Raw genomic sequence first — 15,179 nt, forward strand, 5'->3', positions numbered from 1 at the left:
TTGCCATAGAGGCTAATTGCTGAAAACACTCGTTTTTTTGGCATCAGGTGGAGAGGAGACTATAAAACTGAAGGATGTTATAAGGTACAAAGATTTTTTTTAAAAATAAACAAGTAGAAATGGGCTTTCACTGTATTTGATAATTGTATTTTGTGATATACCCAAGCATCAATTGGTGGGGATGGGTGGTATAAAATTACATTTATTACTATCACACAGGAGACTGGATTTCTAAAACAATTTCCCTGTTCTGTAAGTGAATAGATGACCATGTGAAAGGCATACATTCAAACAACAAACGAAACCATTGCTTAAAGCAAACAAACAGGAAGGACCTCACAACACACACTCATTTTAAATTTGAACTCTAGAAGCTGGTTCTTCTGTTATATGAGCAATATATTGTTTTCCCTTTTCTCATCCAAAAACAGAACAGCCACTATCTTTTTTCTATAGAATTAATTTTTTATATTTAAGTCTCCACACAGTAACAATAAACATTTTTGCAAAGAAAATGATTTATTTGGCTGCCTGTGTGAGGTGAGTTGCCACTTTGCTAAAAATTTGACCATCCAAATGTGGAACAAAGCTGAAAATCAGGTCAGCACTTGTAGTAAGTCAGAGGAATGTTTCAAGAGTGTCAATAGACTTTTGGCAGATGAAATGATCAAAATGAAGCCAGAAAATGCTCACATTCCTTTTTTATTTTTTTGTAACCCTGTGTGAGTTGCAACAGTGAAGAAAGCACTCTTGAGAAGCACTTAAAAGAAGACAGAATATGATAGACTAGGTAGGTGCATAATGTGGACCTCAAGGCACCTGCACTTTGCCACTATTAATGTCTCAGCTAGCTGGCAAATTCTGCAAAGATTATTACAAACCGGAGCCATTTTCTATTTTAGGGTAGGAAAAGGAAGGAAGCTAGCAAAACAAAGCTATGAGATTGGGTCACACCCAGGGAATGCGTGATCACCAGATTTGATGCGACAAGGTCACATGGAGAATTATGTCTCCCCTTTGTTGCCATTTCAATGGGAAGAACAGACTAATCCCATGACAATTTGAGCAGTTGCCTAGTGACAATATTAAACAAGACTCATGAAAGCATCAGGATCTTCCTGAAAAGAACATGAGAGCAGGCAAGTTGTGCATATGTGTAAATGAGGGGTAGCCACATGGAGGAGAGTGAAAGAATATGCCATTGGACCCATAAACAAAGCAACAGAGGGGTAAAAAGAACAGAACTCTAGATTAAACAAATGCCTATTAGATAGCCTGCAGAAGTACTTGTGCATTTCAGGGCACAGACAGAGGTCTTTAGTCTAAACTATGCTCATTGATCACACTAATCATAGAATGGTAGAGTTGGAAGGGGCCACAAGGGTCATCTAGTTCACCCCTCTGCAATGCAGGAATCCTTATCCCAGCGTAGGGTTTGATCCCATGACCCTGAGGTTTAGAGTCTCATGCTGTACCAGCTGAGCTATCCCATCTGTATTAAATCAGCTGAACTCTGAAGGATCAGTTCAAAGAATTTCTGTTTGGTGCTTCAGGCCTATTCAGATACTTCTAAAGCTACAAACAAAAAGGGCCAAACTAGACATGATGGGATCCACCATTCTAACTGTTCATGTCTGAAAACAGGGTATTCAAAGTGGGTTTTACAACAAAATGCTCCATCTTACTCTGTCACCACATACATTTTTATCCCAGCCTAGCTGCAATCACAAAAGATGTGAGAAATGATGAAAAGAAACAATGTTCGAAGTGCTGGAGAGTGAGTGGGTGGTGGTGATGATGGTAAGCAATTGTAGGGATGTTATTTTCACCCACGGGTCCCTCTTACTGTAAAAAGTGGACCCTTGTGGTTTTAGATGAAAATGGGGCAGACATGAATAGCCAGATGTGGCTGCTACTGTCACATCTATTTTGGCCTTGTAGAACATGTTTTAACATGTGATTTTGTTAAAGTGCTTATCTCTGGCTAGACCATGCTCCATTATAAACATACCTCTAAGCAAGCATGTATAGGATGGGGCTACGAGATACTCCTTTTTCTAGAGCTGAAAATAAGAAGCCACATTGAAAGAAAACATTTTAAAAGCTCAGCCTATATATCTGTAAAGTTTGTTTTTCTATCATATATATTAAGCAGAGATGCAAAAAGAAGGGAAAAAAGAGCATCTTACACTTGAACACAAATAATATCCCATATCTATCTATCTATCTATCTATCTATCTATCTATCTATCTATCTATCTATCTATATCCTATAGTAGAACCAACATTATTAACAGAAGCTGACACAACTTCCCTCTAAATTTCAGGGCAGATGTTTGATTGAATTTAACATTAGCCCTGTAAAGCACTAGTACTCACATCAGTTATTGGGGGGGGGGGAAGTACCATAATATTTTGATTCACAAAATAATTGGATGCATTCATAAGGTTAATACTGTATAAATGCAGTTCTTTAAAATAGCTTTGCCAAGTAATAAATATTATTAATATCCCTTTGTTTAAATATGGAGAACTGCATAAACAAACTTCTCTTCTATTTACCTTAATGTGTTTTACACATCAATTTTAGTAGGAATTTCTAAGTAACACTAAACCTGAGCACACTTCTGTAGGGCAAGACTTGTTGAACAAAGTGCAACATGCTTTTGAATAAATAGGGAACACTGCTTGGCAAGTCCATTTGTATTATTTTCAGGAAAATATGCCTCACCTAGACACAGTCTGATCCTGTGTACATTTTCTCAGAATGCTTCAGAGAAGTAAATAAACACTTCCATGAAAGTGTGTATGGGATTGATTCTATTTTTAAGGCATTTTTTTGGAGGAGGTAGAACATACACTATATAAGGAGGGAACCAACATGAATGTTAACACCGAAAAAAGTAATACATGATCAGACAGAGGTATGTGGGTGTGACGACGACTGAAAAAGAAAAGGAATCTGGTTACTTCGGTATGATCTGTTTCACGTGCTGAAGAAGCAGCAAAAAAAGCGTCCACTTTGGAACAACGAAAGAAAGACAATGTCTGCCCTCTGAAATACTGCTTATATTCACATTTACGTAAATATGATGTAAATAAGGGTAAATTTAAAAGGAGAGAGAACTGTGGCATCGATGCGGCTGCGGTACGCGTTGGAAACCTTGAGAAAGAGAAGCGGGTGGGGGAAGAGAAGGGAGAATCCGTGCAGCCCGTTTGGGTGGGTGGAGGGAGGGCGGTCTGAAGGCTTGCAAATTCTGCGGACCACAATGACAGTTGCAGGATCAGGTAACACCCGTCCTTGGCTGAAGGGGGGGTGTTTAGGAGAGGTTTAAGCACTGAAAACCTGGGGGGGGGGGAAGCAGCAGGTGACGGGCTTCGTTTCGTATGCCAAGTTGCATCCTTGGTCGAACACGCAAGAGCTGGGAGGAAGGCGAGGACGGTCACGGCATCTGCGCTTGGAGGGAGAGGGCGTTCCTGGATGGAAATGCAACGGTCCGCGGTCGGCTTGTGTTTTTGTGCGGCTGCCGCCGGGCACGCCAGACTTCAGAGACACCAAGAGAAAGCCCGTGCGTGCTGGGCTTGGGAGCGCCCATGGAGGGGTGGGGGTTGGGGAAGGGAGCCGGGGCCGTCTGGGTGGGGGGAGCAGGCGAGCCACACGCAGGTTCCTGCCTCCGCCTCATTCACAAGGATGCTCGCCCCGTGTGGCCGCGGCGAGGCCGTTAAAACAGCGCCACTCTGCCGCTCCCCCGGCGCCTCCGAGGGGAAGGAAAGGTGCACCTGAGGGGAGGGATCCAGCGAGGCAGAGGCCAGAAGGACCCGGGAGCAAAAGCCGTCCCCGTGTGAGACGGTCGGGACGGGGTTTGAGGGCGCCCGCGAGCAGCCTGCGGGAGGTGGCCGCGAGGCGCGCCAACTGCCGAGCATCGCGCTGCCACGAGCAGCTGGCTCGGCGGTGCTGCGTTCCCGTGGCAAAAGGACGACGCAGCTCCGCGCGTCAGGCGAGCCAGCTGGCGACACGTGTACAGTACATATCGCAACCTCGGTGGGGAGTGAACGCGAGCCGAGCAAAGGAGAGTTCGCCAAAGGGCGCGTGTGCCTCGAGCTCCTTTCCCCCACGGAGAAGCCGCTCTTCCCCCCATGCCGCTTGAAGGGGATAGAACAAAATTACTCTCGTTTCTCGCTCTGCGCAAGCGCACAGGGCTCCATTCAGCCTCGCCCCTCCCATTCCATTCCAACGCTTGGGGAAAAACGGAGAGGGGCAGGGCCGCGGCACAATTGAAAGCGCGCGCGAGAGAGAGCGCGTATCCGTATTCCTCAAGGCGCATGCGTCTTAGTTCCGCGACACAACCAGGACTTCCCCCCGCCACCGGCACGTGACCGGGCCCCGCCCCAACGTAAGATCGGTGAAGTAACAAGAGTTTCTTTAAGGAGTTTCTAATCTCGTGCGCTCAGACGATTTTTCGTAGGAATTCTATTGGGGGGGGGGGAGGCGCGAACCGATGGTTACGCGCACGCGCGCCAAAAGCAACAACACCATACCCCCCTCCCCTCATATACATGTCGAACGTAAAAGTAGTCTTAAGGCGGCGGCACGAGATTGCTTGTGCGCGCGCGCGCGCCCGTCACACATATACAGTATTGCGTTGCGTGTGTACATATCCGTGTGCGCAGCGCCGCCGCGTTCTTTTTGGCGCGCGGTAGTTGGAGCTTTCCCCCCCCCCTCTGTCCCCCAATCCCCGCCGGGTTCCGCTCTGTTCTTCGTCAGGCAAGTCCCCAAGTCTCTCAGTAGGGGCGGGGCGGCCTGAGTCCGCCAAGTGGCGCTGCCGCTGCCGCCGCCGCCGCCGCCGCCGCCGCTTGCTGATTAACGGCCGCCCCGCCCCTGCCTCCTTCGCTGCTGCCGCCCCTCCCCCGCGCCCTCCCCTTCCCGCCGCCGCCGTTGCTTGCCTGCTACTGCCGCCGCCAGCGCTGAACTGAAGCGAACTCCGGAGCGAACTGAGGAGGAGAAAGACGAAGGAAGAAGAGGAGGAGGAGGCAACGCGGCGGCGGCGGCGGCAGGACAGAGACTCGCCAGCCACAAGCAAACGGCAACAGCGGGAGGGGAGGGAGGCAGGCAGGCGGAGCGGGAGGCGAGGGCATCACCACCAGCAGCAGCAGAAGCAGCACCACCGGTGGCCGGGAACAGCCTTACAAGCAGCGGCGGCGGCGGAGAGGACTCCTCGCGAAACAGTAGCCAAGCCCGCCCCCCGTTTGCCTGCCTGCCCGCCTCCCTCCCTCCCTTCCCCGCCGCGGAGACAGACCAGGGGGCAGCAGGAGCAGCAGCAGCAGCAGCAGCAGCGGCAGCCGCGCCGAGAAGGAACCGCGGCCAACGTCTGCGTGTGCGGCGGCGGCGGGTGAGAGGAGGCGAAGCGGGCGGCGGCGAGGGAAACACCGGAGACTGCGCCGGCCGCGGGCGCACGGCGCATTGGGGAAAGGCTTCCCGTGGGAGCGGCGACTGGAAACAGGGAGAAACGGCGGCGGCGGAGGAAGACTAGGGCGCAGCCCTCCGTGGTGGTGGTGGAAGCGGAGGGGTTGGGGGGGGGGTCACCGAGTTTCCCCCTCTTATTTTTTTCCTCCTCTCTCTGTCTCGCCCGGGACCCAGCGGCGTGTGCTTTGGTGGCTTCTTCGTTGACGGCACCCCCCTTTTCCCCGCTCCCTCGTTTTCCTCTTTCTCACCCCCCCCGGTTTTAGGGGGGGAAAGGCCTCCCCCCCCCTCGCGCTTCTAGCCCACATAACACACACCCCGTCTCTTTCCCCGCCTGGCGGGCGCCCAGTGCGGTGGTTGGGCGAGTGCTGGTGCGGGCGCTCGCTCGCTCTCTCCCTGCGCTTGGAATATGGTTGGGGAAATGGAAACCAAGGAGAAGCCCAAGCCGAGCCCCGATTACCTGATGCAGCTGATGAACGACAAGAAGCTCATGAGCAGCCTCCCCAACTTCTGCGGGATATTCAACCACCTCGAGAGGCTGCTGGATGAAGGTAAATGCATTCCCCCCTCCCCAACCCCTCCTCCCCGAAAAACCAAGAGCAACTCTCTTTAGCCGTGGCTGTGAGGGGAAAACGGTCGTTTGTCTATCGTGCCCCTCCGGTTGGGCCTCTACACGGATCCCCTTTGCCCTTCCCTCTCCCGTCCCGAAACGTGTGTGGGGGGGTAGACTCTCCTCCCTTTCAATGGCGTCTTTCGGCCTTTCCTTCCCCCGTAAACAAAGGGGAGAGAAGCGGGAAGTCCCTTCGCAGAAGTTTCGGCCTTTGGGGACGAGGCGCTCGGAGAGGGAATAAAGTGTGGCTTTGTGCGTTCCCTCATTTTTTCTGCGTAGTTGCGTTTTTAACCGAGGGGAAAACGTCGCCGCCACATTGAGGGGGAAAAGAAGGGGGGGAGGGGAGCGAAAAAGCCCAGGAGGTGGTTTTATTTTGGGAAGGGTGGGAAAAGAGTTCTGAGGATTACGGTAGACAAAAAGTACGAAGGCGAAGTAGGCCGGGTGGCATGATTCATAGAAGTACTTGTGAACGAACGAGTTTGCAGCCCGAAGAAATGAGGAACGGGGTGCTCTTGTTGTCGAGATTTGACTGGGAGGGAGGTGGTGCAAAAGTATTGTTGAGACTGGAGGGCTTAGTTATATCCCCTGTTGGGTGGTTTCTCCGTCACAAAAAAGACGGAGTTTGTGCTTCAAGTTTGTGAGTAAACAGACCAAACTTTACTATGTTTTGCCTTGGAAGAGTTTACACTGGAGAATAAGCGACTAGAGTGTCAAGAACAAAACGCGAAACCGCCGGTGGCGTTGTTAAATACCCACCGCACGTTCCAGGCCATACACCCTAATCCCCACTCCCACTCTGTAAAGTCACTTTTGTGAAATTAAGACCTAAATTTTTACTGTAATCTGTGGTGTAACTCTTAACACACTTCAAAGTTTTTTTTTTTTAATAAAAAACCCTAATTGTATGCTTTTAAATGGCTTGAGGATTACACCCAAAGGCTTTGCAAAACAGTGCCTTCTTGTCTTATTTTTAATCACGTGTTGACGTCACTTGGATCTGAACCTCATTCCTCCCCCCCAAATCAAAACCCTGTCCCAAGAAATCATGAGTTTTGGCGTTCTATGAATTTTATGGGGGTAGCGTAAAACTTCAGTAGTTAGATGTGAAAGATGTTGACATCTAGTTTCAGTCATGGTTTTGGGTATTTTATTTGTCCAGTTGAGAAAAGTTTATGCAGAGTTTTAAATGGCCTTTGAAGGGTTTGTCTACACTTGAATTGGAAACAACGTTGAGCATTTGTTTGATGTAAATAGTTGTGGGATGTCGATTTACAAACTGGAATTTTATTTCTTACTCTTGTTGGGATAACACTACTATAAATGAGATAGACATTGAAAGGAAGCTATTTAGGAAGTAGCTTCAGATTGTTAACATTTTTTTCAGGAAGATTCCGTAGTATGAAATTAAGAAATGAATTTGAGCAATAGGTTCTAAAGTAACTAAACTGAACAAAGTTATAACAATGGATTGAAAAAGTTACTGAATCATCAGTTTGATCTGGAAAAGGGAGGCACAGCGACTTTGTCACAAGAACAAAAGAGTGGAACACCTCTGGTGTCAAAAGGATATTTCAAGAAGAATATGTGAGGTCACTGAATCTTTTGAGTGTGGTATAACCTTGGAACTTCGGAAGCCTTTGAACTGGCATCTCCCCTCCCCTGTTTTGTGCAAGTCCAAAACAAGATATGAAAGTTATCTAATTCAACAATCAAGCGGTTTCTTGTCCCTCCCTTATTTTTCTCCCCCTTTCCCCTCCCCATCAATTTCTGGATAGCTCAAGGTAAAAGTTCAGCTGCCCCTTTAATTCTTTCTGCCTTTTCCTGTTTGTGTTGGCTCCTGGGTGGAAGAACTGCAAATGCTAAAAACTTTCTGGAATGTTGAAAAAATGTTCCATGCAAATTAAATGAATGATCTAAATGTTTTAATATTTGAACACTAAGGGGCGCCAGTTCTTTCTTTTTGGAAAAAAAAAGATTGAAGATTTTAAGGCTTTTTATAAACATTTTTGCCAAAATTGGCAAACTTAAACAGAAGATTTAAGAAGTACAGTATGTGAGATGTTGAGCTTAAAGCAAGCATTTATACTGTGCTTTTACTTTTTATGATTGTGGTATAACCCCCCCTCAAAATATTGTAGAAAGGTTTGTGCAGTAAATGAATATCTGTGAAGTAATTAAAATTGCTGTTTAGTAGCTTGCTAATCATGAAACAGTTAACCTTTTTACTTTTGGATTTCTTAAATTGTACAGTATTCACATTAACAAAAACTAAGAAAACATTCTGGCAATTTGATAGTTTTGTAGAACAGGGGGCAGAAAGTTCGTTTCCCACCCTCTGTTATTATTGGTATTTGGCGGTTATGTCAAGCTCAAAGAGTGTAAAAGATAGCTAGTAATATTAGGGCTTGGAGCATTCTAATGGAATCTATATGTATTTGTGAAAAACTACAGATGTCTGTATTTTTAAAGGTCCGTTGATTGTATGGGTAAATGTCAATACCGTCCAAAATATTCTACATTTAATCATGTGTATGGTACACAGAGATAAAGCTTCAATAATAGTGTAGATTCTAAAAACCATTGATTTTTGTTTTATTTATGAACAGTAGCAAAGTTATGTAAACTAACTTAATAAATATAAAGCTGCTTTTCTATTGGTTTATGGGAGCCTGTAGGAAGTGGAGGGAAGGGCTTTTCTTAGGTTAGAAGAACCTTTTGTTTCCAGCAATTGTTTGCCGAAAGTATTGCCACAAATTTTAGTCATGTATGCATTTTTTTAAAGAAAGGGGAAAGTATCTATTTTTATGTGAATAGCAACTTGTTGAATTCCTTTTGTTTGTCTCCCCTTGTGTTATGAATACACGGGGATTAAATATTTAATAAAGATGATGCTGAGCAAACCAAATATCACGCTTCAACTGGAGATCGGCAAAGATATATTCAGAGTTCATTTCTGTGAGATTATTACTAGAAGCCCATATCCAGGTAGGATGAAGTTTCATTGACATCTATGTTCATTAAAAAAAACAAAACTTAAATGAGTACAGAATAGCACTGTCACAGAAGCAAGATGTTTAACCTTCGCATCATGACTAATGCTACTGCCACATAATGTATATATCTTCTTTCTTTGGCGATCACTCGTAGCTGAGTAAGATTGTCTTCCATGAATATGGTCTTAACAAGTGTGTCCGTAGGTGACTGTGGAGGCCAATTCTGTATCCGCACAACCTTCCACAGTGGGGACATATGTTTCCAAACAGAAATTGGAGCCAAACTTGGTATGCTTTTGGTTCTGAGTATTCAGTATAAAATTAGCCATTTGAGTTGTGTGTTTTTTTTAACCAATTAAAAATATTAGATTGAATCCCCAGTAATTATGGCGTCCTATACATGTCTACTCTAATATAAACACCATTCAATTTAAGGGGGCTTACTTCTAGGTAAGCCGGTATAAGATTGCAGCCTTCGTTTAACCTGAAAACAACAGGATGTTTAAGCCATTATGAGGTTAACATGGATCACATTGATTCAGTGAGGTCCATGTTGAACTAATAGGCTGCAATCCTGTACACATTTATCTGGGAGTAAGTTTCACTCAGCAAACTAGGGCTTGCTTCTGAGAAAATATACAGAGGATTGTGCTGAGTCTGGATCCATCCCACTACATAAAAGCTATTCAATTTATAAAGCAATTGTGTGTGTATTTATCTCTCTCTCTCTCTCTCTACTCTCTCTCTCTCTCTCTCTCTCTCTCTCTCTCTGTGTGTGTGTGTGTGTGTGTGAACAAAATTCTATGCATTAAGCATGTCTACTAAGAAGTAATTTCCATTGACCTCAATGGAGCTTGCCACCAAGTAAGCTTTAGTAAGCTTATTTTAGAGAAAATGCTGTTTTTAACTGGCTTCAATTTTAACCATAAATGATTTTGCTAAATTGATAGTGAAGTATGTGCTCAGTCTCTTGCATATATTCTTGGAACGTTGGTTCTGTACGATGTTTATTTTTGTAAGCAATATTTTCTGTAGAAACTTCAATTGAATTGGAAGATTAAATTACAACTTTAATAAATTAGGAGTACAATTCAAATATATAAATAAAGGCAAGGGATAACAAAGCCCCCCATCCTGCAAAACAGAATTTAAAATTATGAGTGGAATTTTCCTATTCACGGACTTAACCTAACATAACATGTATTTGCTCTTGTTCATTTGGGATCAGTGAGGCATATACAGCTCTGGCCTTGTGTCTTCTGGAACCCTTTGTGGGTATTTCCACCAATATTTCTAGTGGAGGGGAGGACTTTTGGCATTGTTCTCATGCAGAAACATGTATATTCTCTGTCAGTACTGGACATTCAGGAGAATTTTTTTCTGAAAAGGTCAGTGGTCTGGAAGTAGCCCCCAAATTACCCTTGGCATAGCAACACGTATGTCTTCTGTAAAAATTATTGAAAAGGTTCAGTGGAGACAAACATGGAAATAAAGAGTAGCAGCCTTCTCAGACAGATCATCTCAAACTGTGATAGTGTGTATACTTGGCACACGTGTGTTTTACAAAAGTCTCTGCCCTTCCTCCCCCTGGTTTGTTTGGCAGCCTTTCTGATTCCTCTTACTCATGCAGAAGGTTGGGTCTGCAGCTGGTGTTCAGTCAACAAGTGTTCTTGAAGAAACCCTAAAGAACTTTAAATACTTCTCCTCTTGACATCTCCCAGTTCACATCCCGTCTGCAACAGAAGTTTAAAAAAGAATACAGTGAAAGGGAGGTATGAAGCCTCTTTAAGTGTATAGTGTCCAATTCCCCCCCCCCTGTTATGTGCTTGTAGAGTGGAACTTTTCTTCCACTGTGTGCCCCAACAAATCTGTTCTGGCAGTTTTTCTAACTTTTCGGAGCAGAGGGGGTGCTTGGGGTATGTGTGTAGAGAGAAGTTCAATTGTTCAAACAGACTTGGGATGACTTGGTTGAATACAACCTTATGTAGGCTGAGTTCAGATTTTGAACCACTAAGGAGCAAAACCAGACAAAAACAAAATAAAAGAATTATGTATGAGTTTGTTAAATACTGTTACCTGGATTCTTAATTAAAGTGGCACAAGACCATTACAAAACTCTGGTGTTTCATTTGGCATAACTCATTTTAGTCACTTACTTTCTGTTATAAGAAAGTGAGATTGAGTACCAGCTTTGTTTTGAGGGGAGGAAGCTGATAGGCAATCAAGCTTCCAAACTCTTTCAGATATTTTTACAGTTTTATAATGACACACTGTGCTCAGGGGTGCCAGTGTGTCTGCCATTCCCTCTTATAGCTCCTGTGAAAGGTCTAGGTAAATAGCCCATCAAAAATCTGTAACACATGAGAGATTGTTTGCCTTCCTGCTTTAATCCTGTTTCTACTGGCAGCGGGTTCTGTATTGGAACACCTATCCTTAAATATTTCTATGTTTCAGTTGAAAACCAGGACTGGACACCCATGCTGTTTGTGTTCTGAACATTGGAGAGGTGCAAAGAGCTCTGTCAGTGCAGCAATGGATGAGGAAGGTGCCATTTCTGTTGATGGGAGGGTGTGCATGCCTACACTTTTTGTGGCTCTCTCATTTTCTTTAAACGTGGTAGCCATTTTGTGCTATACCACGCCCCTATAGCAGCCATTTTGTGACTGGTATCCACAGCACTTACTCAGAATTCCATATGGTGCCCCCTGGCCCAGAAAGGTTAGTGGCCTATTGTAGTTTGCTTGGCTACAAGCTATAGGCAGCCATTTTTACTGCTCCAAAAATAACCAGTGCTAGCACATGTGTAATTAAAACTTTTAAAAAACTTAAAATGTTTTATAATTACAGATGTTTTCATATATTTTGGAATGGAACAAAATACAACAAAATTGTTTACGTTTTTCAAACTTCTCTAGATCTGGCTTGTTCTATGTACTGTATTACATTTTTCAAACTTATCTAGATCTGACTTCTACATTGCTGAATCTTTCCTGCATTTACAATATTTCTCTTTGTTACATTCTGTTTAAAGAAATGTGTGGGATTTCACAGGTACATGCTCCTCTAGTTATTAGTGTTATACATTATAAATTCAGGCTGCTTCATGTATAGAGTAATTTGCCAGATGCATGCAAACATTCTATGAGATACATGGTTTTTTTTAAACTTTTGTACTTATCCTGTTGTTAAATAATATTCTCAGAGTGGTTATGCTTTCCCTAAATGGCTTATGCTTTGCTAAGGCTTTTCCTAAATTGAGAAGAAATATTTGATAGAATTGTTAAATGGAAGAAACACTCTTTATCTAGAGAAGTGTGGTTACATTAATGAAAAATTTTCTACATGCATGTTACAGTTAAATGACAGCTAGAATTCCAATGCAAATTTTTTAATGTGGCTAGTATTTTAAATGCTCTAATTATTCAAACGATAGGATGTAAGAGTTGTGTTTGAAAGTTAGACTTGCAATTAACTATGTGGCTTTGTTCAGCTTTTCTGTTTTTAAAAGTGGTTTATAAATATGTAATTGAAAATATTAAAATACAGAATTGTATTTCAAATTTCATGTCAATATGCGTTATTATGCTTTTCTTTCCAATAAGAAAATTTTATATTTGCATAATAGGTACCATTCTGTGACCAGCATAGCTGCTATATCATTAAGAAAGCATGAAATATGATATTTGGTATATGAAGTACTATACTTCAATCAGGCCCATTATATTCTGACCTGCTTGGTCATCCTGACACCTTATGGTGATTGGAATATGTTTCTTCTTTAAAACTCATGCATTTGCTGTTTTTCTGAAATAATAAAAAGTCCATTTGGGTTGACAACTTCTCATTGAGACTTTACATGTGGTGCCCTTTTTGAAATTTGTTTACACTTCAGTAATACAAATCAGTGGAATATGATTGTAATTTTGAGAATTCAATTGAAACATGGCTTTGAACTAGCTTCATTAAGTCCAATTTGTATGTTGAATTTACTGCTAGAGTAAGAAATACAGTAGTTCTGTGTGTTGTGGTAAGAGAGGCTATTGGTGATGAATCTAATTCACTACATTAGTTGCATTGAAGCAGGAAGCTGATATTTCAAAACTCCTTGCTTTGATAAAGTTATGAAAAGAAAAAACTGACACAGGCAAGCAAATAAAAGGTGCGATCAAACATGCAAAAATGCTTTTTATTTATAGTGTAGAATGGTTATAGGACATTGCCATTAATAAGAAATGCATGAAATATTGCTTATTTTGGGGGGTGGCAGTTTAGAGGGTATAGTCAGATTTGTAAACATCATACTGCATACTTTGAATCTCAGCTTCCCTTACCCAGCTATTCAAATTTTGAGGGTGAAACATGCAAACTTCTGTTTCAATTTACTTGCCTGTGGTTCTAGATCGTCCATTAATTTTAATGTTCTATATGTGCAAGTGGTAACAAAATGCCAAATTTGCAGTATATGAAGGCCTTCAAAAATTTTGAGTAATTATTATGTTTGCTGCTTCCAACACATGCATTAATTTTGTTTGTCCTGTTGAAATATCAAATATAGTTCTACTTTGTAGAATATGTGTAAAAATATGATGTCATTACAGCTGCTACTAGCTTGTGTAGAAGGCTTAAAAGCCTTAAAACATGAAATGTTAGAAATTGGTGGAATTTCATCTCTTGGTTTGATGTCTCAGTGTTTGGTTGTTGAGTGAAAGAGTCATTTTTTCAAGAGCTTTCATAGGCTAAGTGTATTGTCACTCTGATGCATGAGGTGGAAGTTATTGGAGTTTTAACAGTGAAGGAACAGCTGAAGAAACAGTGTTGGTAACAATAACAACAAGCTGCCTCTTTCAGGTACTGCAGGCTTTTGACTGGGATTGAAAGAACTACTAAACTGTAAGGCGACATAGGCTTTTTTGGTTTTTTTGAATGACTGTCTGCCATGCAGCACATGGCAGACTACCGGTACTTTTCAAAAGTTGAGTGTACAGTATTGGGAATGAAGCAAACAGCCTAGCCATTTAAGTTCTTAGTTGTGTTGCTTTCAGTGCAGAAATGGGAAATAAAAAATAACAGACAATGCAGGATTAGATGTGAGTGGTATGGCAATATGTAACAGTTACTTGTAATAATGTATAGTTGTTACAACAGACACATAATTGTGGACTTCAGGTTTAGCACTTCAAGTAGAATCTGAAAGATGCAGCCGATTCTTTGAAACTTTTGGAGTTGAGAAAGTTAATCTGAATGTCTCTGCAATGATGCATTTGCTTATAGGTCAGCTGCTGCAAGTAGAATCTTACCTCAGTACTTCAGCATTCAGAGTCAGGGGCACTGTTTCAGGGTCCGGAGAGAGGGAAAAAAGATTGTGCATGCTGACTTTGATTAAGAGTGCACTTCTATGTTTAACATTAAGGTTCCACACTAACCCTTTTTTCTTTAATTTCCATACCTAGTTCAGTCCAGACAGTGTTTTCAAATAACTGCAATCCACCTTGTGTGTGTGTTCACAACCTATTTTGTGGCAATTGGTAAAAAAAATGCGGTAGTATTGTCAGCCAGTTCAGTGTTAATAGGTAAGGTACTATTAATTTGCTCTCTTGATTTTAGGCACTTCTTTTTGTGATGTCGCCTACTTTTTCTGTCATGGCGATAATGATATTCACTATAGATAATAGTTATTGTGCCACAGTATGAACTAATCTTCTCAGTGAGCCTTCTGTTACCCCAGAAGTGGTTTGAGTCAGTTTGGAGGTTCCTATTATGTAATATAGGTAGAGGTAAAGGGAGATCCCTGACTATTAGGTCCAGTCACGGACGACTCGGGTTGTGGTGCTCATCTCACTTTATTGGCTGAGGGAGCTGGCGTACAGCTTCTGGGTCATGTGGCCAGCATGACAAAGCCGCTTCTGGAGAACCAGAGCAGTGCACGGAAACACCGTTTACCTTTCCGCCTTTGTGTTTTCGAAACTTTGTGCTTTCGAACTGCTAGATAGGCAGGAGCAGGGACCAAGCAACAGGAGCTCACCCCGTTGCGGGGATTCGAACCGCCGACCTTCTGATCGGCAAGCTCTAGGCTCTGTGGTTTAACCCACAGTGCCACCTGTGTCCATTGTGTAAT

The 15,179-nt window shown here is 43.1% G+C and overlaps 1 protein-coding gene across 11 annotated transcripts in view; it reads left to right on the forward strand.

Annotated features, from left to right (window-relative positions):
• The first annotated feature begins 5,582 nt into the window (after positions 1 to 5,582).
• Positions 5,583 to 15,179, forward strand: part of QKI (QKI, KH domain containing RNA binding) — a 104,623-nt gene continuing 95,026 nt past the window's right edge. For 4 of the 11 annotated variants that reach the window (XR_004426252.1, XR_004426253.1, XM_033144131.1 and 1 more), the window contains exon 1: positions 5,588 to 6,012. Coding sequence is in view for 8 of the 11 variants with exons in the window: in XM_033144131.1 (XP_033000022.1) it covers positions 5,871 to 6,012 (142 nt within the window). In the remaining 3 variants the exon portion in view is untranslated. Of the gene's footprint in view, positions 6,013 to 8,941; positions 9,057 to 15,179 lie in introns of those variants that run through there. The other 7 variants (XM_033144130.1, XM_033144132.1, XM_033144128.1 and 4 more) reach the window with 5 other exon arrangements.

The sequence above is a fragment of the Lacerta agilis genome, chromosome 3, assembly GCF_009819535.1.
Source record: "Lacerta agilis isolate rLacAgi1 chromosome 3, rLacAgi1.pri, whole genome shotgun sequence".
NCBI lineage: Eukaryota > Metazoa > Chordata > Lepidosauria > Squamata > Lacertidae > Lacerta > Lacerta agilis.